General features: G+C 34.2%; 1 protein-coding gene across 1 annotated transcript in view; it reads left to right on the plus strand.

Moving 5' to 3' along the window:
• SNTG1 (syntrophin gamma 1) overlaps positions 1–27,564 on the plus strand; it is a 317,880-nt gene that overhangs the window by 127,194 nt on the left and 163,122 nt on the right. The window contains exon 10 of the mRNA XM_046642673.1: positions 7,812–7,941. Coding sequence (XP_046498629.1) covers positions 7,812–7,941 — 130 coding nt within the window. The remainder of the gene's footprint in view (positions 1–7,811; positions 7,942–27,564) is intronic.

The raw sequence follows: 27,564 nt of genomic DNA on the forward strand, positions 1-27,564 counted from the left end.
TAGACCATGTTCTAGGCCATAAAACACACTGTAAAGATTTTAAAAGAATAGAACTCATACAATGTCTGCTTTCAGAATGCAATGGGACTAAACTATAAATGAATAACAGAAAGATAACAGGAAAACCCCCAAGTATGTGGAGATTAAGCAATACGATTTTAAATAATATATGGATCAAAGGAATAAAACCTCAATAGAAATGTTTTTAAAGTTTTGGAGAAAATGAAAATGCAACTTATCAAAATTTGTGCAATGCAATGAAAGCAGTACTTAGAGGGACATTTATAGCATTAAATGCATATATTAGAAAAGAAGAAAGATAAAAAATCCATAATCAAGTCTACACCTTAGGAAACTAGAAACAAAGAACAAATAAAATTCAAAGTAAACAGGAGAAAAGAAATAATAATAATTAAAGCATAAATCAATGAAATTTAAAATAGGAAATCAATAGAGAAAATCAATGAAACCAAACTAAAAGCTGATTCTTTGAAGATTAGTAAAATTGATAGGCCTCTAGCCAGGCTACCTAAGAAAAAAAGAGAAAGAAAACAAATTACTAGTATCAGACATGAAAGAGGGGACATAATTACAGATCTTACAGGCATTAAAAGGCTAATAAAGGAGTACTCAGAACAACTCTATGTCCACAAATTTGACAAACTAGAGTAAATGGATCAATTCCTTGATAGACACAAGAAGAAACAGGCAAACTGAATAAAATTATATATATTAAAGAAATTCAATAAATAGCTAATAAACTTCCAAAGTTGAAAGCATGAGATCCAGTCAGGAATTCTACCAAACATTTAAGGAAGAAGTTATACCAATTCTCTACAATCTCTTTCAAAGGAAGGAAGCAGAGGGACTACTTCCTAGCTCATTCTATGAGACCAACATTACACTAATCCCCAAACCAGATAAAGACATTCAAGAAAAAAACAAACATGGATCAATATTTCTTGTGAACATATATGCAAAAATCCTCAATAAAATATTAGCAAATTCAATCCAACAATGTATAAAAAGAATTACATACCACAACCAAGTATGATTTATCCCAGCTATGAAAAGATAGATCAATATTCAAAAATCAATTAATGTCATCCAGCAAATCAACAGCATAAAGAAGAAAAAACATCACATGCTTATGTAAATAGATTCAGGAAAACATTTGACAAAATAAACATCCATCCATGATAAAAACTCTCAGTAAACTAGGAATAGAAAAAAACTTCTTCAACTTGATAAAGAATATCTACAAAAAACTTACAGGTAACATCATACTCAATCGTGAGAAACTCAAAACTTTCCCACTAAGATTAGAAACAAGGCAAGGAGGCCCCCTCTCACCACTCCTATTCAATATTGTACTAGAAATACTAGCTAATTAAACAAGACAAGGAGAGAAAATAAAAGGTATGTAGATTAGGAAAGAGGAAATAAAACTGTCTTTGTTTGCAGATGACATGATCATCTATGTAGAGAATCAAAAAGTATCAACAAAAAAATCCTGTAACTAATAAGTGAAAATATCAACGATGCAGAATGCAAAATTAATATGCAAAAGTCAATCACTTTCTTATATACCAGCAATGAACTAGCAGAATTTGAAATTAAAAACATGGTACCATTTACATTAGCACCCAAATAAATGAGATAGTTATAAATGTAAAAAATATATATAAAAGATCTATGTGCAGAAAATTACAAAACTCTGATGAACAAAATCAAAGGAGAATCAAATAAATGGGGGACATTCCGTGTTCATGAATAGGAAAACTTGATATTGCCAAGATGTCAGTTTTTCCGAACTTGATCTTAGATTTAATGCAATCCCAATTAAAATCTCAGCAAGTTATTTTGTGATTTTCTGGAGAGGCAAAAGACCCAGAAGAGCCAACATAATATTGAAGGAGAAGAAAGATTTGAGGACTGACACAAACTGACTTTAAGATTTACTAAAAAGCTACAGTCAAAAAGACAGCATGGTGTTACAAAAGAATAGGCAAATAAATCAATGGAACAGAATAGAGAACCCAGAAATAAACTCACATAAATATAGTCAACTGATCTTTGACAAACAAGCAACAGCAATACAATGGAGAAAAGAGAATCTTTTCAACAAATGGTGCTGGAACAACCGGACATCCACATACAAAAAAATCAGTCTACAGAAAGACCTTGCATCCTTCACAAAAATTAACTCAAAGTGGATCAGAGACTTGAATGTAAAACAAAATCTTTAAAACTCCTAGAAGATAATCTGAAGAGAAAACCTGAATGAACTTGGGTATGGCAATGACTTTTTAGATATAACATCAAAGGCATGATCTATGTAAGAAATAATTGATAAGCTGTACTTCATTAAAATTAAAAACTTCTACTCTACAAAAGATAATGTCAAGAGAATGAAAAGACAAGCTATAGACTAGGAGAAATATTTGCAAAAGACACATCTGATAAAGGACCGTTATCCAAAATGTACATAGAACACTTAAAATTTAACAATAAGAAAACAAACAACCCAACCAAAAAATAGGCCAAAAACTTTAGCAGATATCTCACCAAGGAAGATATATAGATGAGAAATAAACATATAGAAGATGCCCCACATCATATGTCATCAGGGAAATGCAAATTAAAACAAAAATGAGATTCACTACACACCTACTAGAATGGCCAACATCCAGAATACTAACAACACTGAATGCTGATGAGAATGTGGAGCAATAGGAACTCTCATTCACTGCTGGTGGAAATGCAAAATGGTACAGCCAGTTTGGAAGACATTTGGTCGTTTCTTACAAAACTGAACATAACTTTTACCATATGATCTAGTAATCATGCTTCTTGGCATTTACCCAAAAGAGTTGAAACTTATGTTCACACAAAAACCTGCACATCAATGTGTATAGACGCTTTATGCATAATTGCAAAACTTGGAAGTGAGATGTTCTTCAGTAGGTGAATGGATAAATAAACTGTAGTACATCCAGATAATGGAATATTATTAAGAGCTAAACAGAAATGAACTATCAAGCCATAGAAAGATATGGGAGAACTATAAATGCATACTAGTAAATGAAGGAAGCCAATATGGAAAGCCTACTCACATCATATGATACCAACCATATGACCTTCTAGAAAATGTTAAACTAGGGAGACAATACAAAGATAAAAAGTGGTTGCCAGGGGTGGGGATGGTGGTGGGTAAAGGAATGAACCGGCAGAGCAGAGAGGATATATAGGGCAGGGAAAATACTCTGTATGATGTTATAATGATGGATATATGTCATTATACATTTCTTCAGACGCATAGTGTGTACAACACCAAGAGTGAACCCTAATGTAAACTATGGACTTTGAATGATAATGATGTGTGTCAATGGAGGTTTGTCAACTATAACAAACGTACCGTCTTGTGGGCAATGTTGATATCAGGGAGGCTATGCATGTGTGGGGTCAGGGAGTCTATGGGAACTCTTTTTACTTTCCCTTCAATTTTGCTGTGAACCTAAAACTGCTCTTAAAACAAGTCTTAAAAATGTGAGGTATGTGGGACAAAAGTTGCCATCTTCATTTTATACACAGAGAAATTAGAGGTCAGAGAGTTACAGAAAATTGTTACTTGACACAACCTTGCAGATAATAAATGGAGTGAGGTTGAAAGGCATTTCAGACAAAGGGAATACTGGGAGGACGGACAGTTGCATAAAGGTACAGGGCTTATTAAGGGAATGATGAGTTATCATGTTTCAAATAATGAAACAGATTGGTGAATTTCAACTTTTGAAAATTGGTAACAAAATGGTTTGGAAGAGCTCCTCATGTACTTCATCCAGCAGTTTAGGTTTTGAGCCTGAATGATAAAAGATATGAAGAGTTAGTGAACCAAGGTAGCATATGCGGAGCAGAAACAATCCTGAATTTGCTGTTTGTGAACTGAACTCTATGAGAAATAGAGTTAACTGCTGAAATCACTAACATGAGTGTATCTTTTTATTTTTTCTTTTCATTCATCACCTCCCCAAATAATTAATAACCAAATCAAGTAAATGGCTTATTTTTAATAATATTTGAGTCAGTGTTCTCACCTACATACAGAGTGAACCACTTTCTTGAAACAGACTCTTATCGTTGTTCATCTTGAATATTTCAATATGCTTCTTACATTACTCTTGCTTTCATTATCATTTTTTCCATCTTCTTCACCACCGCTGCTAGATCTTTCTAAAATACAAATATGAGCCTGTCATTTCAGCACTCAAATGTTTTTGTTGGCTCTCCCTGACTTGCAGGATTAAATGTTAACTTTCAAGTAGAAATGTTGTAGCATGGTTGCAAAGATCTTAAATGATTAGGCTTTACTTTGTTGCCAACTTTTTCGCTTGCCTCTTCCTCATATCCATGTTGCAACAAACCAAACAACCCACATTTCTCTCAACATGTCACACTCTTCATGCTGCTTTTTAAATTTGATTTTGGATTAATTATCTCTTGTCTAAAATATGTGCTTTCCCTTCTTTCTTTTATCTAAACACTTCAACCAGTAAGATCCAAAACTCTGGAGTAATTTTAACTCTATCCTCTCCCTCATATTTCATTAAAAAAGCAGTCATTAAATCACATCTTTTCTAATGCCTTTATAAATCCCTTGAATTAATTGTTTCATTTTCATTCTCACTACCACACGTTTATCTTGGTTCCATAATATATTATCCTAACTGGTCTAACAGGACCACCCACTCCACACAAATCTAACCATGGTAGTCCTCTATATAAAGTTCAGCAGTGTTTCCCTGGACTTTAAGCTCCTTGCATGACATACAAAGGCCTCCTACTCCAAGCCTTCCTGCTTTTTCCTGCTGATCTCCTACACTCCTCCTCATGGATGTGACAATCTGGCCATTCCAAATTTGCATATTTTAGTCTCTGCAGCTCTTGCTCCTTGTGCTTGAAATGCCTACTCTCACTGCTTTCTCCTATTCACTACTCACAAATTTAACATCTTCCCACCTATATCTTCATATAGTATAAAATCAATAGTGAATCAGAAATGTATGTATATCTTGTGTATGCATGCTATATTGAGAGTTATTTGCGAATTTTTATAGTGAGCGGTATGTTTATCATACAAAGGAAGACTAAATCTGTATTTTTAATGAATAAACCTATATTGAAATTCAGCAAATTTTGAGAATAATATTCATTGCCAGAGCAATGACCAAGAATCCTTATAAAAATATAAAAAATATTAAGCAAAGAGTGGAAAAAATAATCTGAACTCAAAACTTCAGAGTATCAAACTCTTTAATTATGCAACTCTTTTTCAGCAGGTATGGGGGGGTTGGTACTAAGTATCATAATTTTGTCTAAGTATCTTCTAAACTGCTACAAATTTTAAGGTTTAATATCTCACAATACTAGACAAATGGATATGGAGTCTATTGATTTCAGAAAGAATACCATCAAATAAGATGAAACAAAGAAGTTTTGGGTCTTTTTATAACTATTACTGATTCTATCAAGTAAAAGAATTACATCTTCTAAAAGCTATAAATAAAAACAAAAGCACTGCAGTTCTTCCTAAGTGCTTGATGAAACAATAAGTCCATGTGGAGACATTCTTACTAAACACTCTCAAATATTGCAATTAAAATGACACATTACTGGATTATTCAAGGGAAAATTATTCCTAGAGTTCCAGTGATACGGGAAAGTATTTGGATCCCACAAGTTACTCCATAAATACTTGTTAAATATGTAAAGTACGTTATTCTCATTTTCCTTTCAGAGAAATTGAGCCACAACTAAGTGGACTAATTTGCCTAATGCTGTCATTTACTTAACAGTAGAGGCAGAAATATGACCCAGACTGTAACCTATCAGCCTTTATGTAAGAGGTCAAATGGAAGTAAAAAAACTGCTCAGCTGCTATGCTTATGTTCATGAAAGGGTTTCCGTCAAATCAACCTGAAAAGTTGAAACAGAATTTAAAAAGTAATATATATGAACATATAAGCCTGGATTTATAAAAAAATTAGTACCTCAGAATTACTCTGTGTAGGAACTATGTAACATATATGACTACATAGATGCAGATTTAATCTGCTGAATTAACTTTAATCTGCGAAAAATATTAATTAGCCATGATTCATTTAAAGCAGAGAGAAAAATATTTTCAAGACATGCTTTAATTTATGGTACATGGAGCAATGGATGATAATCAGAGAGCAGAAAGAAATGTATATCACTAAACTCAAATTCGTTCTCATTTTTCATGAATGGTTGAGCTGTCTGGATATTTTAAATGTCTCACTTACTGTTGAGTAGCAAAATTAAAGCTAAGAAAGTCATGTAAAGTTTTAATATTCTTTTCATGGCATGCATGATTTATCTTGTCGCAAATTGAGAAGAACATTATTTCAAAGAGACGGACGATAATTGTACTTCCTATGGGCTTTTCATGTACTTTTAAGATAAAACAAAAAAGCATATTTGAATGCTTCCCTGTTGTCAGTTGAAAGAGCTTGGGCAAGGACATGAGAGCAAATTTCTTCAAAAATATTAATAATTTGGATGCAGAGTACCTCAGAAGCTAAAAGCTAACGATGGACTGGTTTCGTGGGAAGGGAGAGTGCCACAGGCCTAGTGACGAAACTGAGCCCAACTTATGCTCTGTGGGGGTGTCCTTTGGTGTTTGGGGAAATGAAATCATGTCTAATATCCAAAAATACCTAGTTAGAAAACTCAAAAGTGACAGAAAAGTTAATTATTTGGAGAAAAATACATACATTTATACAATTTGCGTAGCTTTGAATATTGAACTACAGAATTTTTCTATTGCTTCATGATTGGCTGGGATTTAAATACAGTTTGTGTATTTTCTAAAGTGCATTGTATTGCACAGCAGAGTAATTCTCAAGCATGAGGCATTTAGCTATTTCCATTCATTTTGGAATTTTTATCAATTCCTGTCCATTAAGCTTATATCTGAACATATGAAACCTTGATACGGAAAAAAAAGGTAAATCATTAAAGCTGTAGGGAGCTGCTTTAGATTCAACAGCACTTTGGTGAACAATTTAGAATGGCATCATTTAGTTTTCTCCAACAACAGCAACAACAAATCAACGAAAGACCATAGGGATATTTAGACTGGCCATTGCATTTTAAAGAAAAGTTTGGTTGTAAGTGAAATGCATGACATTCACATAAACTTAGAGCATGAAAATTTGGACCTGAGGAGTAGCTATGAACCTCTTGTCCCGAACCATCTTTGAGAAGATAAATAAACTGAGATTAAAAGTGTTTTAATAACGGGCAAAATACTACTGCTCATAACATCAAGTGATTTTTTAAAAATGATGTTTAATATTTGTGGGGTTTTTTTTGTGATCTTTCCTTTGTTAATCAGAAAATGCATTGAAAAATGTCAAGAGGAGATGATGGTAGCTGAAATAATAGATAAACTTCTATATAATTTTGTGGTAAACTTGGAAAAGAACCTTTCTGAAATGTTTTAGATATTCTCCTATTTACATAATACATATTTTACATCTCAAAGTTTCTCCAAATTTATCTGAGTTTCAAGATACTTTCTATCAATTCAAGATTATATGTTTTCTGAGTTTATCTTTAGTGTTCCATTTAAAAACAGAGATATTTACAAAGAAAAGTAAGCAAATGTGAATTTGAAGCTGCATCTGTACTGTTTGAAAGAAAAGCTTTTCAACAGATACTGTTTCAAGTTAAAAATAGATAAATGAGATTATGGTTTGATCTGATTTGTTCTGACATGTCCACAGGCAGAATGCTTTTCAAGTCATTGCTGTGGATGGGGTCTGCAGTGGGATTATTCAGTGCCTCTCTGCTGAAGACTGTATTGACTGGCTACAAGCAATAGCAACTAATATTTCAAACCTCACAAAGCACAACGTAAGTAGTGATTCAAGGAGTCCCTGGCCGTAGAGTTTCTCAGCCTTGGGAAATTTCTTCAATATTTATATGTAACCTTGCATCAACTGCTTGGTGTTTTTTTAAGAACATCAATCATGAAATCTATTCTAGAATACTTACTGAAAGAAAATCACTTTGTCCTGAGAGTTTCAGCCTAATTTATCAGTTCAAGAATACTTTCAAATGTAGGATTCCACTCACAAACATCCTAAACATCTACATTAATTAAATAAGTGAAAATATATATTTAACATGTAATTACTAAACATATATAAATAAACATACATATATACATGCATATGTAATTATATATGTGTATATATATACACAAACATATATATGTAAATATCTATGTATGTATAAAGATATACGCATTCATAAAAACATTCTGCACTGAAACAGTACTGAATTTCAAGAGAGTATTATAGATTTTCCTTTAGTGATTTTAGAATTGCAGCTAGGCATGTCTGAAGGGGTAGAAGGGAAGGATGAAAAGATTTAGCACAGAGACTGAAGGCCTTACCTGGGACTACACTGGCACAGGAACAGTCAGAAGACATCATTCTGGGATGTGGTAACTTGACCATTAGAGCTATGTCTATATTACTAGTAATGGCTTCTCTGCTTCTCTGTGTTTCTACTCAACCTTTTCTCCTTTCCCCCTCCTGTCTCTTTATTATCACTATGTTCTCATTGCCACGATTCTTTAATAACCTAATCAATCCTTTCTCCCTCTTGCTTCCAGGGAAAGTATAGTCTAACAAAATATGCAAAACCTTAAACCTAGTTTCGTGGAGTTTTGATATAGATCATTAAAGAATATTTGATCTTAACTAAAGATTATTCTGGTTAAGAAAATGCTAGATAAAATCCATGCTTTTGTCTTAATACTCTCCTCTGTCTGCAACTGTCCTATGCTATGTTGGAGTATTTAAGAAGTCCTAAGGAAATTTCAGAGGTCTAATATACAAAAGGTCAAGCAGAAATGTATAACTCTTTCACTGACTCATAAACATACAAAACTCTCCTCACATAAATAACCCTTTGGACCCAAGTATCTTTGCACAAATTTTGTGTTGAAATCTAAGAAAGAATGTGACAAATATTTTTCTCTTAAAAATAGGTGGGCTCTCAGCCATTAAAAACAACAATATTGTCATACATGGCAATGCAAGAATCTCCTTGGTGGATGTTGAAGGGATTATCTGGGAGTGGCATCGATAGGCATGGGATATGTATATATTCATCTTTTCCTAGTAATGCCAAATGTTTTCCAAATTGCTGTGTAATTTACCCCCTTACTCTTAGTGCCTGACAGGTCTCTGTCTACAGATCACCTCAACACTTGGTATCATCCTGTCTTTTAATTTTTGATTATATGGTATGTGTGAAATTGTGCCTTGCTGTAGTGTTAATAAAGGCAGGTGGGTTTTTCTCATGGTTCCTGAATAGGTGCAACTACACCAAGCCTTACCCAGGGACATCACTCAAGGAGGCCTGGCCAGGGCATGTCTGGCTTGGGCAAGAATGACTCCCCCAACACTCAATCTTTGCGAATCTTGTGGTATCATCATATTGGAATTGCAGTAGATGACAAGAGATTTCAGACTGACAACAGAAATGCAGTTCTTGTCTGAGGATCATGCGTCTCCTCCTCATCCTTTCCATCCCTTATAGGGATGTACTAGGGTTAAAGAAAAGAGAAAAATACCTTGTGAAGTATTGACTCTCTATTTCATTACATGCAATAATTAGAGTGCCTCAAAATGAGCCCAGATTAGGTATTTATATGACAAAATTTTTTTTAAATGAACAGCATGTTAAATTTTAAATCCAATGTTTTACTCTTTACATAGATCCAAATTGACATTGACCTGAAATCCTGATAATACTCTTGTGAAAATTGTTTCTTTGAAATGTATGTTCAGTTAGAATGCTGTGGTGCAGAAAGCAAGCATATGAAAAGTCAATGTTTTATTAAAAAAAGAGTGAAGATGTGAAGGTCTCTATCCTCTGTAGGCACAAAGAAGGACAAGCCAAATTTTACTGCTTGTTCTTCATCCTTGCTATAGTTGCTCACGAGGAATCTTAGGAAAGCAGACAATCTTTCTGTCCTACGTTGTTTTAGCTGCTTGGACATACACACATCTGGCATGATAATGTTACTGTATGAAAGGTCACCTAGTTGTTCTTCCACTTTGCTGTGTTTATGTTCTAATCACATAACGTTTGATCTTGTAATCATTTCTCACTCAAAAGTACTAATGATTACAGCATACCCTCATATAGATATAGTGCTACATACATGTTGAAAACTTATTAGGCATAGTAACAATATGTGAAGTTAGTTAATAATATGTGAAAGTTACATTGACTTCAGTAAAGGTACAATGACTGCATTGATGATACAGTTGATATGGTTGATTAGTATGAAGAAAGAAATTAGGCAGATCCAGAGTAGCTAGAAAACTTCTGTTTATCATGGTCAGATATATATTCTAGTTCTCTTAATATATCTTGATTCTAAAAATACATGAGAAATAATACCTTGTAAAATGATGTATAACTTTTTCTATATTTGCAAATATTCTAAGGGCATCTAGGCTTATATAAATCTGACTTTGAATAGTTTACCTGCTATTAGTAGGTGCAAAAAGAAAAATACTGACATAAATATCTAAGAAAATTCCACTCCAGAGATTAACATACATAAAAATAAATTTGAAAAAGAGGCCAACTAGAAAACACATATAAAATAACTTAAGTAAAGAAAAAATCATGTAATTTAAATGATGCACATGTAATGATTAGAAGGAAAAGAAAAAATATTAAAATCGTAACGTTATAGAAACTTTTTTGTAATGAATCATGTTTTAGTGTATAGACCAATTGGAGAGTAGATAGAAAAGGTTAAAAGAAAGCAAGAAAAAAGAAAAAATCCCAGTGCTAGAATCAGTGGAACAATGCACTAACCATTTTCTATTCTCTTTGCTCACTAATTCCAGCAGTAATAATTCCAAGAAACAGAGAGATTTTATACCTGTTTCATGTGGAAGTTGCATGTAATTATAGTTGTTATCTGAAAATTTTCTTTTTGCACAAGGTCGTTGAATGTAATGGTTAAAAATATTCAAACACTTATTATTTTAATGTTATTTTGTAATTATTCAGGGTGGCTCCAAAATATTTACAATGCATTTAATAAATGGTATATACTAGAAGAGGATGCTTTAGGGACTTGTCTAAAGTCTGTGCTTGCTCAGAAGCCCATTCATTTTACTTCAATTATATGCTTGCACATTGGAAAGGAAGAAATGACAGAGGCTATGGTTTAGTGGGGTAAATTCCAGCTAAAGCCTAAACAAGTTCCCATTGGGTATTTGCTGTTATTTTAGGTAAAATAGTCTTGAATAGATTTATAAGGGTAAAATTCATGAATTGTAAAACAGTATTTGCTTCATGTTAATACTTTTTCTATTTTTTCTACCTTTCATTATTTCATCAGATATATGATCAAATATCTGTAGAAAGTTATTAATTTTTATTTCTATGATCAACTCATATTAAATAACTGAAGATCTTAAAATATGCTTATGCTGTAATGAGATGAAACTTTTGGGAACCTTGGGAGGGGGTAAGTGTACTTGCCATGTAGAAGAAATATGAATTATTGGGGGCCAGTAGGCAGACTTTGATAAGCTAGGATGGCTCCCAATTATCTTCACTTCCTGGTGTTTATACACTTATGCAATCCTCTCCTCTTAATTGTGAGCTGGACAGTGAGCTTAGAAGCAGATGTTTCCCTGTCAAAATTTCAGGTGAGACTGCAGTTTCAACTGAGTCTTGATTATCACCTTGTGAAAAACTCAAAGAGAGAGAGGACCCAGCTAATCCATACCTGGATTCCTGACCTATAGAAAATATGAGATAGTAAGTGTTTTGTAAAGTCACTAAATGTTGGAGTTGTGTTATATAGTAATAGGGAAAAATCTTGGTAGCTTAAGACAACATAAATTTCTTCTCTCACAGTTCTGGAAACCAGAAGTCCAAAATCAAGCTCTCATCAGGGCTGTGTTCCCTCTGGAGGCTCGGGGGGAGAGTCCTTCCTTTTCTCTTGCAGTTTCTGGTGGCTGTCAGCATTTCTTGGTTTCCATGGCTCATGGCCACATCACCACAGTCTCTGCCCTTATGTTCACATCACCTCTTTTTCTGGGTACCTACTCTCCTTTTTGTGTCTCTTATGAGGACACTTGTCATTAGATTCAGGGCCTGCTCAGATAATACAGGATGATCTCATCCCAAGATCTTTAACTTAATTAGACGTGCAAAGATTTTTTTCCAAATAAGAAAACATTTGCAAGTTCCAGGGATTTGACACAAATATCTTTTTTTTGTGGTGGGGGAAAGTCCTTTTTTGGCTCACCATAAGAACCAATACAGCAGATAAAAAGCATACTTAGATTCAGACCTTAAGTTCTGTCTTAACTTCCTTGGCAGTATTTTTAATATCAGTTGTGTTTTCAAAGTATTTATTCTGCACTGCTTGGGTGTAAGCCCAGAACTTCTCTCAGTTCACACACGGAAGTGGGCATCTTCTCCCACTTGCTCCTCTGTGGGTTTTCCTTACACTCTCTGGCTCCCAGGCAGCTACTGTCCTTAATATTTCCAGAAAGTTAGAGTGCCTCTCTGAGTTTAACTTCCTGCATTTTTGTACATTTCTCATGTTTGGGCTCTCCTTCATGGCAAAGTAGCACAGAAACAAAGAGAGCAAACATAATGAGGATCCCTCCTATAATGAGGATCCAATTTCCTATTCCCTTTATTTTGAAGGGTGCATTATCTCTTGGGGATTCTAGGTGCTCACATTGCCACTGCCTCCACTGCAGAAGCTCCTTGACAGACTGGCCCTGAAGCAGAGTCAGGAACAAAACAGGGAAAATGTCACAGGTGTTCTTTCCAATCCCACGACTCTCAGGGGTTCCCTTCCCAGGCCTCTGAGCAGAAAGGCAGGCTTTTCTAACAGTTTTGCTCTTTGTGATCTAATTTGTCTTGACTTCATGTCAACTCTGGAAGATAAAGGAAGGAAAAACAAGACAGGAAAAAAAACCCCAGAAAACAGGAAACCTACTGGAATCATGTTAGTCATTATTCAACTTTTACTTCTGTCCCCAGAGTCATTGATATTATTTACTTTAAAGATTTTTGAGCCAGTTGACTTCTATTTTGTCCAATATATTTAGTTGTGATCAGTGGGAGAAACAGGCTGCAGTGGGCTTATTTCTTCTTGGCTAAAACTGGAAGCAATAGCTACTTTTAATATAGATAAATGTAAGCAAAAGGCAATTGAGAGGCCAGCCCACTGGTGCAGGGGTTAAGTTCATACATTCCGCTTCAGCGGCCCAGGGTTCGTGGGTTCAGATCTCGGGTGCCAACCTACATACTGCTCATCAATAACAGTAACATGCTGTAACAGGTGTCCTACATATAAAGTAGAGGAAGATGGGCATGGATGTTAGCTCAGGGCCAGTCTTCCTCAGCAAAAAGAGGAGAATTGGCAGCAGATGTTAGCTCAGGGCTAATCTTCCTCGGGGAAAAAAAAAAAGCAATTGAGAAATATTTGCAGTGTATTAAAAGAAAATAATTACTATCCTATCTTGACATACTTTGGAAATATATTTTGAGAATCAAGGCAAAATTAAGTCATTTTCAGTCAAATAGAAAAAGAAAATTCAACAAGAACATTCAATAAAGGAAATATTGAATGGAGTTTTTTAAGCAAAGAAAAATAATGCCAGAGAGAGGCTTGGAGATGTGAAAAGGAATGAATAGTAAGGAAAATGATAAGCATGTAGGTGAATCTGGATGAACATTGTCTGTATAAAACAGTAATAATTTTTTCTTGAGGTATTTAGATAAATTGAATCAAAATACAGCAAAAGCAATATCATATATGTCCAAAGGAAGAAAACGTATTTAATATTCAACTCTAACATGTCAAAAATAATTGCTTTATTTACTATAAGAAGCCTTAACTTAATAGGGTATGTAGCTTCCAAATTAACAAAGTACAGGGGAAACAATGTTAATAGAGTACAAGAAGACCACAAAAAAAGAAAAGTAATGAAAAGTAAAATAAAACAAGTCGGACAAGTAGGAAACACACAGTAAGATGGTGATGTAAATCCAAAAATATTAAGTGTTAACAGTAGAGTTAAATAGATCAAACTGTCTAGTTATTGTCAGACTGGACAGCAATAATATCAACAACAATAACATCCATATATATGTATATATATGGATCTCTTCTTACAAGAGAAAGTATAAAATGAAGATATTAGATGATGATGATAAGGATGAAAGTAAAAGGATAGAAAAATACAGTTCAAATAATAATTAAACGTCTGGGAGCCTTACAAATAACAGTCAAAATATATTTCATGGCAAATGTATTACTAAAGAAAGAGATGGTCATTCATAATAATAAAAAGTTTAATTCACTAGGTAGAGGAAACAAATGCAAATATTAAAGTCACATGGAATCCAAAGTACCTACTACATGAGACTGAAAACTAAACTGAAGAGAAAGGGAAAAAAAAAAGTGCTACCCCAGAGCTAGAACCACAAACTAATTAAGGCATTTTTATGAGGAAAAGCAAAGAAATATAAGGGATTGTGGAATCACAAAATGAAAATAACAGATTCATGCTACTTCTTCATTTTAGCCTGTCATTATCACATTCTTCCATCATACACGAGTGGAAATCTCCCACTGAACTATTCATTGAACTGAGTAAGTCTGGGATGCCTCCCCAACTTAAGCCAGGAGTGGAGCTCACTTTAATTCTCTCTTTTCTAACACCTATCAGCTTCTCTCACTGGGAGTCCTTAGGGCCAACATAGTTGGACTGTAATGCATATATGTAATTGCAAATCAAGGCAAATACACTGGAACATGTGTATATTCTACAACAACCATAATCCTCTTAAGAACGTTTTTACATGTGTTTTTCTAAAACCTTCTCATAGAAGGGACCAAGGAGGTCGTCAAGTTCCATCTGCCACTCAATTAAGAAATATCTCATGTTGAAGATCCCTTCAGACAACTCACTGCTGGAATCTTTCAGTGACGAGAAAGCCATTGCTTGACAATGCAGCAACCAAATCTTTGACAACACAGTATTAGGAAATGTTTTCGTATACTGAATAAAACTCTCTCTCGTAGCTTTCATCCATTTGTACTAGGTCTGCTTTGGGAAAGACACACAATAATTTACCTTCTTCTTTTACCTGGCAATTCCTCAAACATGTAAAGGCAAGTATCATACGCCACAGTTTGCCTTTTTTCAATAAAAGTATCACTGTTTCCTCCCTGTTCCTTGCTGGCATATCATCCCAGGCTTTTCCATCCTGGTCAATGTCTCTGATGCAGAAGCTCTTTAGGACAAGTAGAGTGTTAATTAAATATTTAAGCTTTTGTTGCTGACACTACCATAAATGCAAGCATCTTCAAGATTCAGTACTATCTTGACATTTATTTACTAATTTTTTAGTATCCATTTATAATCATACACAGATCTTCCTCGACTTATGATGAGGTGATGTTCCAATAACCCATCCTAAGTTGAAAATATCCTAAGTCGAAAATGCATTTAATACACCTAACCCATCAAACTTCATAGCTTAGCCTAAAGTACCTTAAATGTGCTCAGAACCCTTATGTTAGCCTACAACTGGGCAAAATCATCTCAGACAAAGGCTATTTTATAGTAAATTGTTGAATACCTCATGTAATCTATTGAATACTGTGCTGAAAGTGAAAAAAACAGAGTAGTTGTGTGGGTACAGAATGGTTGTAAGTGCATCGGTTGTTTACCTTTGTGTTCCGATGGCTGACTACGAGCTGCAGCTGGCTACCGCTGCCCAGTATCACAAGACAGTATCATGTAGCATATCACTAGCCCAGGAAAAGAGCAAAGTCCAAAATTTGAAGTACTGTTTCTATTGAATGAACATAATTTTCCCACCATCATAAAGTTGAAAACTCATAAGTTGAATCGTAAGTCAGGGACCATCTGAATTGAAAATTCTCAATGACATCACATTTTACTGTGATGATTAATCAAGGTTCATGTTTTCTCATTAACTAATATTATATAACATGTTAGCAGCAGTAAAAAAACTTCTGAGTCTATGTATGTAATTTATATCTAAACACACTTCTGAGTCAGAAAACCTGGCTCTTGTATTGATTGCACCGATTATGAAATACTCAAAGTGATGCAAGCAGCCCATACTATACCATTTAGGCAAAAGCTCACTTCTTTAGTTTCTTAATTTTTCAAAGGTTGAGTTGTCACTGTTCTTGCCTTCTTTACTAGTTACAAAGAGATTCAAATAAGATGTTTCTGCAACTGCTAAATACTAATACTTATCAGGTATTATTTTTAAAGAGCAGTCTTATATTAAACATTAATATAGAGCTAATATTTTGCCTCACATTTTTGAGAAGAAAGTAAAATGTTGTGGATGTTAGTAAATTAACAAAATCATGAAAGCACTAAAGATATGTTTTCTTTCTTAATGTTGTTTCTTAATATGAATAGCACTTTCTTCCAGAATACAGAATGGAAGTAGAATTTTATAATGGAGACACCTAAGAAACATAACTTCAGCCAAGTGATCAAAGTTGACCTCAGCAGTTACAGTCATGTTGATAGTATATACCCTTGTTATGATGTAGGAAGAATGACACTTTATCTCTGTGGGCTTCCTCCCACAAATCTATAATAGTTGTTGTGTCATGAGAAAAAGCATCAAAAAAACCCCATTGATGAAGATACTAAAAAATACCTGACCAATGCTCCTCAAAACTGCCTTCATGAAAAACAAAGAAAGTCTGAGAAACTGTCACAGCCAAGAGAAGCCTAAGGAAACATGATGATTAAATATAATCTGGTATCTTGGATGAGATTCTTGAACAGAAAAAGGATACTGTATAAAAACTAAGGAAATCTGAATAAAGTATGGATTTTAGTTAATAATAATGTATTGATATAAATTCATTAATTGTAACAAATTTTCTATAGTAATGAAACATAAGATGCTAATAAGAGGGGAAACTGGGTGTGTGGTACACGGAAATTGTTATCTTTGGAAATTTTCTGTAAATATATAACTGTTTCAAAATGAAAAGTTCATTTAAAAATATACATAAGGGTAGGTGTATATATATGAAATGTAAATATATGTATATTTATATTTATCTTATATATATTTACATTACTACCAGATATTAACATAAATAAATATTTTTGAGGGCTTACACTGTCAATTTACTAGGGATTGGGACTGTAATCTTAAGAAAAAATGGATAGTCTTTGCCCTCATGAAGCAAATAGTCTAATAAGAAAGAGAGACCTTAGTTAAATAAGCACTGAACTAAATGTGAAATTACAACTTTCACAGATAACATGAAGAAGTGTTATGAGAGGCTGAGTTTCTATCACTTAGAGATGTAAGAAAAGTTTCCTAAAGTTGATATATGAACAATGAATAAGATTAAAATAGGTTATTTGGTAGAGGAAGACATTTTGTGAAAAGTAATAGCGTGTATCTATACCAGAGAAAAAATGAATAGACTTCATCACAACAATGAATCTCACTTAATATGGAAATTGTCACTGGTTATAGGTAACATTAAAATGTTTGGATCAAAATAAGAGAGTTTTTCATAACCTCAATTTACTTTTTAACAACAGATTATTAAATTGATGTATATTCTTCTTATATCTGTGGTGTTAAATGCCATTCTCTTATGAAATAACAATTATCATAGATAAGTTTTGCTTTATTTGATGTTTGTGTCTAATAAAATAAGAGAATTTTGCCCTATCCATTACACCAAACTATTGAAATTTTTAATGCTTCAGGAAATTATATTTCTCCAAATTGTTGAACTAGAGCCTTGCCAAATAGGGAAGGTCTAGATATATCCCTAAAATAACTGGAAGTGTCAAAATTATTAACATCAGGTTACTGAATACCAGGGCTGGATGGAAATGGTGATGTCATTAGCAGAATGAAAATCATTAAAGAAGAGGCTGGCCCCATGGCCAAGTGGTTAGAGTCCGCATGCTCTGCTTTGGCGGCCCAGGTTCACATGTTCAGACCCAAGCTGTGGACCTACTCCACTCATCAGCCATACTGTGGAAGCGTCCCACACATCAAGTAGAGGAAGATTGGTGGAGATATTAGCTCAGGGTGAATCTTCCTCCCAAAAATAATAATAAGAAGAAGAAGTCGGGTTAGGAAAGTCACCAAAACCAATTCCTCAAGTTGCTTCAAGGCTGATCTCATGTAACCTCCAGAATGCTTGTGACAGTAATTGACTAAATTACAAATATTCACACACACACACATACTCACATACAAGATACGGTAGGAATAACAAGTACTTATTGAAGAGGAAGGTAATAGAAAAGACTAAGATCCGTATGACTGAGTTGGTAAGTTATATAAGCAATCATTACTAAAAGGTATTTGTATATGCTAGATCTGCAACTGGGAGGAAGTATAAGCTTCAAAACACCCTGTTGTTTGATCAGTCAAAGGGAATTGAGACTGACGCTTTCACAGATGTATTTTTGCAATGGGGAAAAAGCATGGCTTTCGTGTCATCGGACTTGGTAAGAAGTCGTACTTACTCTACCTGTGAGTTGTGGGACTTGGGCTTCATATTCCTCTTTGCAAGCAGGCACTAATTTAGCCTCAGTCATTGTGAGGGTTAAATGAGGAAAGTGCTTTAAGCATTCTGGCCCTTAGATGATGCTGAAACATTTGCAATTTTTCTTCTCTCCAACTGCATTCTAAATTAAATTATTTAATCCGTAAGCCATTAGTAAACGGCAGTATCGAGTTGTTTATTGTATGTGAGGTTGCACATCTGTATTTGGTTGAACAGTCATTTGAGATTCTGAAAGATAGTTGGTTGGGTAGCAGAATGTTGGTACAAGTGGATATAATGAGTTAAAATAAATGTCTAGTAGTAACTACACAATTAAGCAGCTATGATTTTTGGCAAGCCAAAGATCTAACCTCAGTTCCCTCATCTTTAAAAGAGACAGGAAACAGATAAAATGCAAAGCTCTCTTTCAGCTAGCATTTCATGAATCCAACCTTCCAATCACTCTTTACTATTACACTACTGAAATAAACCCTGATTGATGAACAGAGAGAATTACATATGACATTTCTACTAAGATCACCTAACTAACATAAAGGAAATCTCCTCTTCTATTCTAAATTCCTTCACATATGCATGCATTTCCTTTATTTGAATGAAATGTGCTACTTAAAATGTATTACCTGTGTGGGTGTATATGTGTGTGTGTTTGTGTGTGTAGAAATATATATTTAGAAATATATATAAATATATATATATGTAATATGCTTCCATCCTTAATCGATTATTGAAAATTAGTGTGATCTTAAACAAGAATGTGATTGCATACGTGAGGGTCTAGAAATATATAATTCAGATTTTATTATGTGAAAGAGAAGAGACTCTCTTCTCCAAATGGTTGTATCAATAAAGAATGCTTTCAATGACAAATAAGAGAAACCCTAAGTGCTGATGGAGTAAATAGTTGAGTTTTGTCCCTAACTGACAAGAATTTTGTATGGTGGCATTTACTGCTTTGTTTTAGTGGTTCAAAGCCACCACCAAGAACTATCTTCTATCTGTACACATTATTGCCTTCCACTACCATTAGAATATTGGCTTTTACCTTATGTTTGCCACCTCATGGTCACACAAAGGCTGCAAAAGTTCCAAATATCACTTGAGTGTTCAGAATAGGAAAGGAAGGAAAGAAGGATAAGTAGCACCAGCTACATATCTCCCCTTTTATCAATCTAAGAGAAAATTTCCCAGAAACTTCATAGTGGACCAATGTTCACTTCTCATTTTCCTGAACTCAGTCCCATGACAATTCCACTGGGGCAGTGAAGTTGGCTAGTCTCTACCTTTACTAGCGTTTATAGTGGGATATGACCAAGAAAAGATTGTAAATAGCTTTTGAGACAGATAAGCAACAACATCTACCACATTACTTAATACTAAACACATATTAATTCTTAAGAAAATGCATGGATAATCAATACCCTCTGATTTTTGTGAGATGATCACAGTCCTTCAGGATTCTCTTACACACATACACACACACACACGCAAATTTAATCAGTCATTTGAGTTACTCAGCAGGTATTTTACCCATCTTCCTATATTTTACACATTTCATTGCAGAAGCACAAAAAAATTATTTGGGAGTCATATATTGTATCCATAGAGATCTGCAATATTAGATGGCAAACATTTGCAAGTTGAAAAAATGGAGTATTTTTTCCATAAAAATGTTGGTTGTGAAAAGCTAAAGGAAAAAGTTCTATTATGTCTGCCACATTGATAAGCTCAACGAAGCTTGTAGGTGAAGTGAAAGTCATGACAAAATAAAGTCTAGCAGAAAGGAGATTTACCGAAAATGAACTAAGACTGTGATCAGAGGTTGCAGAGTGCAGTTCTGACAGGCATGGGTGTCACTTAAGCTGACTTCCTTTTTACAGCGGCTGACATTTCTGAGTCCTTAGATGTACTTTTAAGTGCTAGTATGTTGTTATTTTCTGCATTGTTTTTCCTCATACACCAAAACGTGAACATCAGATATGCAGGGCGTCAACTAAAAATGAGTTACAGAGAGTGAAATCAAACAATTAGAAAGTCAGTAATTTAAATCAGAACAAAAGCAAGGGCAAGTTTGGGCATTATATTGTATGCATATTTTGGCAATCATGTTTATGCTTTTTATGTGATTAGAGTTTATTTTGGTGTGTTATGTCAGGAGGGATTTCTACAAAATAACTAACCTACTTTGCCTTTTGGAAAACTACTCACCAAAAGTTCAATAAAATTTATAAATAATTGTTGATATTGGAAAATATTAGCTGATTTGTATTTGCACAAGCCAATACATCTGGTCTGATGTTAACTCACTAATGCAATCCTAATAAAATGAGGCAGTTTTACTGGACACGGTTTATATGCCACCCTTGTCCAGTTGGGTTAAGCCTCTCTGACCCCATTGCCTCTCCCCATCAGGCCTCATCTTTTGCCTTTCTTCCTGGGCAGAGCATCCCTAGTTCTTAGTGTTCCAGATGTCTCAAAGCTATAGTAAGTACACAGAGGACCTCACCCTAACACTCCCACCCCTTCTGCCACACCCAGTGCCTAGGGCTAGACTTCAGCATGGCCTTCATCATGCCCACAGTGACAGATGCTGATCCCACTGGCCCACCAGTTGCTCCCAGCCTAATGGTAACTCAGTAGGTATATGGGATAATTAATCCCCATGGGACATAACTGTCCAATGAAAGACAAGGAGCAAAATGAAGCTAGCTAACAAATTACTTGCCTTTCCTCAATAGGTGAAGTATTTGGAAATGCAGTGATTACATGAGGCTCTGTAAGTATATCACAGTTGACTGACCAACCAACAGTGTTTTATGGAGAAGCTGTGTTCAGCTTGGTGATCTAGGCAACTCACCACATTATATTTGCTTTCTGCTGTCCTACCTCACTGTCCTTTGCCTTTTACTCTTGCTTCCTTGGGATTGAACATCCTCCCTCAATGAAGGTTTAGCATGTATGACTTTTCCTCAGGCTCTATTTCTAGGGAAGCAAGACTAAGGAAAGGGGTTTTCCCTTTCATCATTCATTACTGGGTACTGAGCCTTCCATAGGGGATACATTCTCAATAGTAGCAGTCATAGCATGGAAGAGAAGGTGTAAATGAAGTGGCTAAGTAGATAGATGAAGGGCCATTAAGAAATTATGCGAGAAATCATTTTGAGTTTGCAGTTGCTCACCTGAATATATCTTATAATACCCCTCATTCTAAAACAGAGCTTAAAAGCTAAGGACACCTGACTAAGGAGCAGAGGTGGCTACAAACATCTCCTGAGGATCTAGTGTGAGTTCATATGTGTAAAGACTGTGCATTTCCTTCCTCAGGAGTCCTGACTAGTAATTTAGCAATAGTAAAACCGGTTTCCTTCACCTATGACTAGTACTGACAAATAATGTTTCATCATTTCCTGAAACCTACAACCCACAGTGACAACACTGTGCCGGCACACCTAACCTGGCAGCCAATTTTTCCCTCATTTTCATTTCTTCTATGGCGTCTTTTACTACCTGTCACAAAGACTTGGAATTATTTGTTTCATGTTTGTTTTACCAGTTATACCAGATGATTCTTGAGGATAGGAATCCTGTATCCCTGGCATTCACTTTATGTCTGACATAAAGTCATTTCTGATGTTTAGTGAATTCATGAAAGAATGAATGAATCAGCTCTGAACAAATACACATAGATGTTTGTAAATGATTGCAACCTACTTTCAGCTTTCAGCCTTCTAATTCTCAATAAAATTTGTGTATGTGTGCTATATATTACATATTGAATATATCATATATATGCTAATCTTAAAGATGATGACAGGTAAAATGGAAAAGTTCTTGCACTAGAAAAATTTAAAAAGCTCATTTAGATATAACACCTAATCATCCTGAAGTATTAATATACTTACTGTTAATGAATATGTTTTTAACAGCTGCATGGTATGCTTTTAAAATTTTATCCACATGCATGGTGAATAACAAAGGTAACAGGGCATAGAATCCATATCTTGGAAAAAATGGATGAAAAATATAAGCTGAAATGTGGGCTTTTGAGGCAAAAATCATTTTTTGATTTTTCCCTGTACTTGGTTAAGGCAGACTTTTATCAGCAGCTACAGAATGGATATATTGCCTTAATGGACCCACACACTACTACACTAGTATTCAGGTGTATTTCTATCTATAGAATAAAGATCTCTCTAGCTCCTCGCACATCTGGTAAATAACATTGGCCACAAGTCTCTAAGGGAGTTAGAGTATTGTTTCGTGCTTCCATCTGAATGATTTGCTTGGGTAAATCTTCAAAATTGATTTTCATGGAAGAATATACCTTGTTAATAGGCTCCTGCAGCATCCACCCTGAGAACACACCACTCCAGACATCAAAATTGACTCATTATGAGGTTTAAAAAGTAAAAGATTAATAGAATTAGGATAAAAATTTTAAAATGTAAAAGATTTACTAAACTTCAAGTACTTAATTGGAAAATACCTATTTTATAAAGACATTTAAAGTAGGACGAAAGAAATTTTTAAAAAGAATACTTGAAATTCCTATTATATTTCTCTTTTTGTCTAAAGAGATAGCCAAGAGAGGATATTACTGCTTTAGTTCTGGATACAATTGATAATGATAAAATTGAGTATGCAAAATGAAGGAATTTTAAAAATTAGAGTGATACTTAAAACAAATGGATTCTCCTATTTCCCCAAATTTTACTTTTAATAAATTAATTCCAAAAAACTCTTTATTAGATCCAGTTGTGTAATTATCCTTATCTCAATTTAATAGATTTACAATAATTAAGTTCCCTAAAGGAATTTCCATCATTAACATTCAATGAAATGTATTCAAAGAAGAGGGACACATATTTATCATTTGTCTCAGCATTTAGCCAAAGTAAATAATATTTCTTGAAGTATGGTTCATAATTTTTAAGTAGATGTTTACTTTTGATGTTCGATAAACTGTAAAGTAGTAGAATTATCATTATCTTTTCAGTTCTTGAGTGTAAGAAATATCACCTGAAAAAACTTGTAAAATTAACATTCAATGACTTTATATTTGCCCCTGATTGTTTTAATCAGTTTCAAATTTAAAATTCAAAGTTTTAATGAAAAGTCTCTATTATCAAAGCTACTGAATATAAATTAAACTTTAATAATATAGACATATATTCTTGTACATAATAGACTTTTAAACTATTTTTTCTTTAAGTGTAAGCATCAGTACCAGAGATTCCTACAAAAAAAAAAAATCACTAATAGAATAAAATAAGAAGGCAGAATAGACGGTTAAAATGTTTGATAAAATAGGATGCATCTTTTTTCTAATATTATTTAACATCTATAAAATGTGGATGATATGCAGCAAGTACTATTTTCAGTAATAAATTGTAAAATCTTGGAAATAACTTTCTTTTCTATTCCATTTCATTCAAAATGTGAAGATTCTCCTTATGTTGGGTTTTTAATTGTTCTTTCTCTTAAGAAAATAGTTCAAAATCTTCTCCTGCAAGAGTATGTTGACATATTAATTAGTGAAAACATCACTGATTATATCTTAATATAAGTATCTAAAAAGAATCAAAGAATATCAGCGTTCTTTAGTCTCATAAACCAAAATTGATGTCTTAATCCAATCAATTGAATCAGGCCTGGGGTGAAGTTTTGGTAAGGCCCTTTTACTTCTATTTTTTTTCTTGCCCCAAAGATATAGCCTTCTAGGCCTTTGAGTTGAGAGCATGGTCTATTCCTGGGAGCTCTTCTCCCTAGCTGACTCCAAATTCTCCATGCTTTCCTCTCAACATAGGAAGATTTCTAAAACTCTTCTCCGTTTCTTCATAGATTTTCTGATTAAACTTTTTAGCCTTTTGTCCTGCTCAGGTTCAGAATTCAGCAAATGTCTTGAGGTGAAAGTCAATGTTGTGTTTGAAGTCCCACGAATCACAAATGTTGCCTATATAATCCTATGAGAAGAGTAATGCTTTGCTTCTTTGTGCATCATCTCTGTCTGGGTAAATTATGCTTCTCAGTCTTTCTGCTGTGCCTATCTTCTGGCTATGGAAGGTCAGCTCACCTCTTTTTGCTTCTCATTTCTCTGGAATCTTAGCCATGCTCACCCTTGTTACAGCAGGAGCTCTCAGATTCCTTTAAACAAAATGCTTTTAGTTAAGTTTATCTTTCCATTCCAGTTGCTATCAGTAGGAAAGTAGATGTACCTCATGCTATCCCGTCCCATTTAGGTACCTAATAATTTTGTTTTATTTCTTAAATATGTGTGCATTAAACATAGACTACAATGGGAGTTAGTGGGTGATACATTGTTTTTCAAGTAATTAACCAATTGTTCTAGTGTTGTTCTCTACTTAAATTTAAAATACAATCTTTATCATCAACTAAGACATGTAGATTTTATATTCAATTATTAATTTTCTATTAAAAGTCATTGGTGCATTTAGTTTTACAGTGGTAAAACCCCGTTTTAATTATTGCAATTCTATAATGCATCTAAATAGCCCCCTGAGATTAATCTTAAATACCCTTGGGTGTGTTTGAAAATTTATTCTTGACAGGCCCATAAAGGTCTAAAAATAGTTGCACTGGAATAACATCATCAAATATTTTAATTTGGAAGAAACTTGACATTCAGGAATGGATCTATATATTTCATATTAGGTTAATTGTGATGAATTATATTCTTATTAGGGTAATTAAAATGCATTTTATTCTATTTCTGTATCTCCTCTTTTTTAAACTTAGGAATACTATTGATTTGGATATACATATTTGGTATTTAAACACCTTGAAATCTCTTAGTCATTTTTAATCTAATTGTCTTGGGTATTTACGATGCAGTTGGTTATCTTCCATTAAAGACACATGTATTCTGCTCTTTCTAATAGTTGTATTTTTACATTCTAATTTCCGCCATGTTATTTTGGCTATAATTTTTAAGGTCGCTGTTAAATAATAATAATGAGAGTCATATTCTTTTGTTAAATGGATTTCATCCAATTTTTAGACATGATATTTGTTAATTTGGAATAAATGGTGATTCTATTTGATGCAAAAAGAGAATGATTTGCTTATTTTACTTATTGTATTTCTTTTACCATTACGTTATACAAAGATTGGGGTTACATTTTTAAAAATGGTTTTGCATATATATTTATAATATTTATAAGATTAAAATATTTTTCTTCTTCACATAGCTATCCCATAGATGTGTTTGCATAAACCATATCTGGCTCACGAATATGTTTTTGTGTTTAGTCCTTACTGTCTTTGAAATGTAAAGTAAATGTCAAAATTTACATGTTGAGATTAGTCATAAAAATTAAATTTCCAGAATTTGATAAAATTAGAACATTGTGTTATATTTTGGCATAGCAAAGTATGTCAGGTCTCAGTACTAACTGCTCCCATCAGTCCAAAATATATATTCATTTAGTGACTTTCATTATGTTTGTATTTCTGTTAATTTTACTCATATAGAAATCATTGACAAAGTGGAAAAAAGGGGTTCCTTCAATAAATTACAAAGTTCTGAGATTATACTAAGAAAGAGGATTAAGTCAGATCCTAGTTAAGAACAATTAGGATAGCTGGACCAGTTATATGTTCTCAACTCAGAAGTGGGAGCCTCACCAAGCCTGGTCACCAGCTGCGGAGTACCAGCAGCAGTAGATGGAGCAGTTGACATTAGTTTGATTCAGAGCTGGGATTCTCAAGGAGTTTGAGAAGGTAGGAGCAGCATACAATATGCCTTCAAGACAGCTAACTGTTATTATCGTCACTTGTTAGGTAGTGTGGCACACTGCTAGGCTGAGGGAAGATAAGTGGAAAACACACAGTCTGTAAGTAAGGGTCCAGTGCTGTGGAAGTCATTAAGCAGACGCAACAAAACAATGTAAGAACAACTAGACTCACAGGGAATACTAAAGAATATGTTACCGGCTAATTCTACTTGGGTTTTCAGAAAAGTTTTCATGGCAGATATGGTTCTTGATCACGTATAACAGTAACATAGCCTTTGGCGTCAGAAAAAAAACAGGCTGTGCCACGTTCAAGGTGAGTTTAAAGCTATTTAATCTCTGTGCACCTCAGCTAAACGAAGAATAGATCCTTGCCAGGTGAAAAAGTGACAGGAATGAAGAAAGAGTGATGGAGGATGTGAGAGAAGGAAAGAGAGAAGGAGAGAGGAAGAGAGCACACGCTCGCCCGCGGGTGTTGCGTGGGGAGTGAGCGAGCGCGGGCTCGGCGGTGCGGCACAACAGAGGCAGACATGAGTAGTTCTGTACAGAGACCTGGTATATAGGCGACCCGTGAGAGAGGCAAGGACCCCATCACGGAGGGACTTGAATAGTGTAAGATTCTGCTTTTTCGTTCCTGAAGTAATGGGCCTGATCAGTTAATTTAATAAGAAACAGCAATTTAAGATTTGAATTTTTAAAATAGTATCCTAGAAGTACGGTGTAAGCATAGTAGAAGGGCAAACCTTAAATATTATTTTTAATTATCTACTTTTATCATAAACATATAAAGTTACAGGAACATGTACCTTCATGTGTGATGTCCTTTTTTGTTACATGTTAAATTGGATGACTAAATTCCAAAATTCCCTCTAATGTCAAAAGTCAGGAAAAGCAGATGATAGCAAATCTTACTGAGAAGGTTATATTTAGCAGTTTACCAGATAAGCCCTGTGCTCAAGTTTCATAAGAATTTTTTTTAACAGAAATCTATTTAAATCTTACTGCACTTAATCTGCCTGCCATTTCTTCTAATGCTGTAATCTCAATCTTGGTGAATTTTAGTATCTCAGTTACTTCTAAATTAGAATTTAGTCTTTTGGGGTAAATACT

The sequence above is a fragment of the Equus quagga genome, chromosome 16 (genome assembly GCF_021613505.1).
Source record: "Equus quagga isolate Etosha38 chromosome 16, UCLA_HA_Equagga_1.0, whole genome shotgun sequence".
NCBI lineage: Eukaryota > Metazoa > Chordata > Mammalia > Perissodactyla > Equidae > Equus > Equus quagga.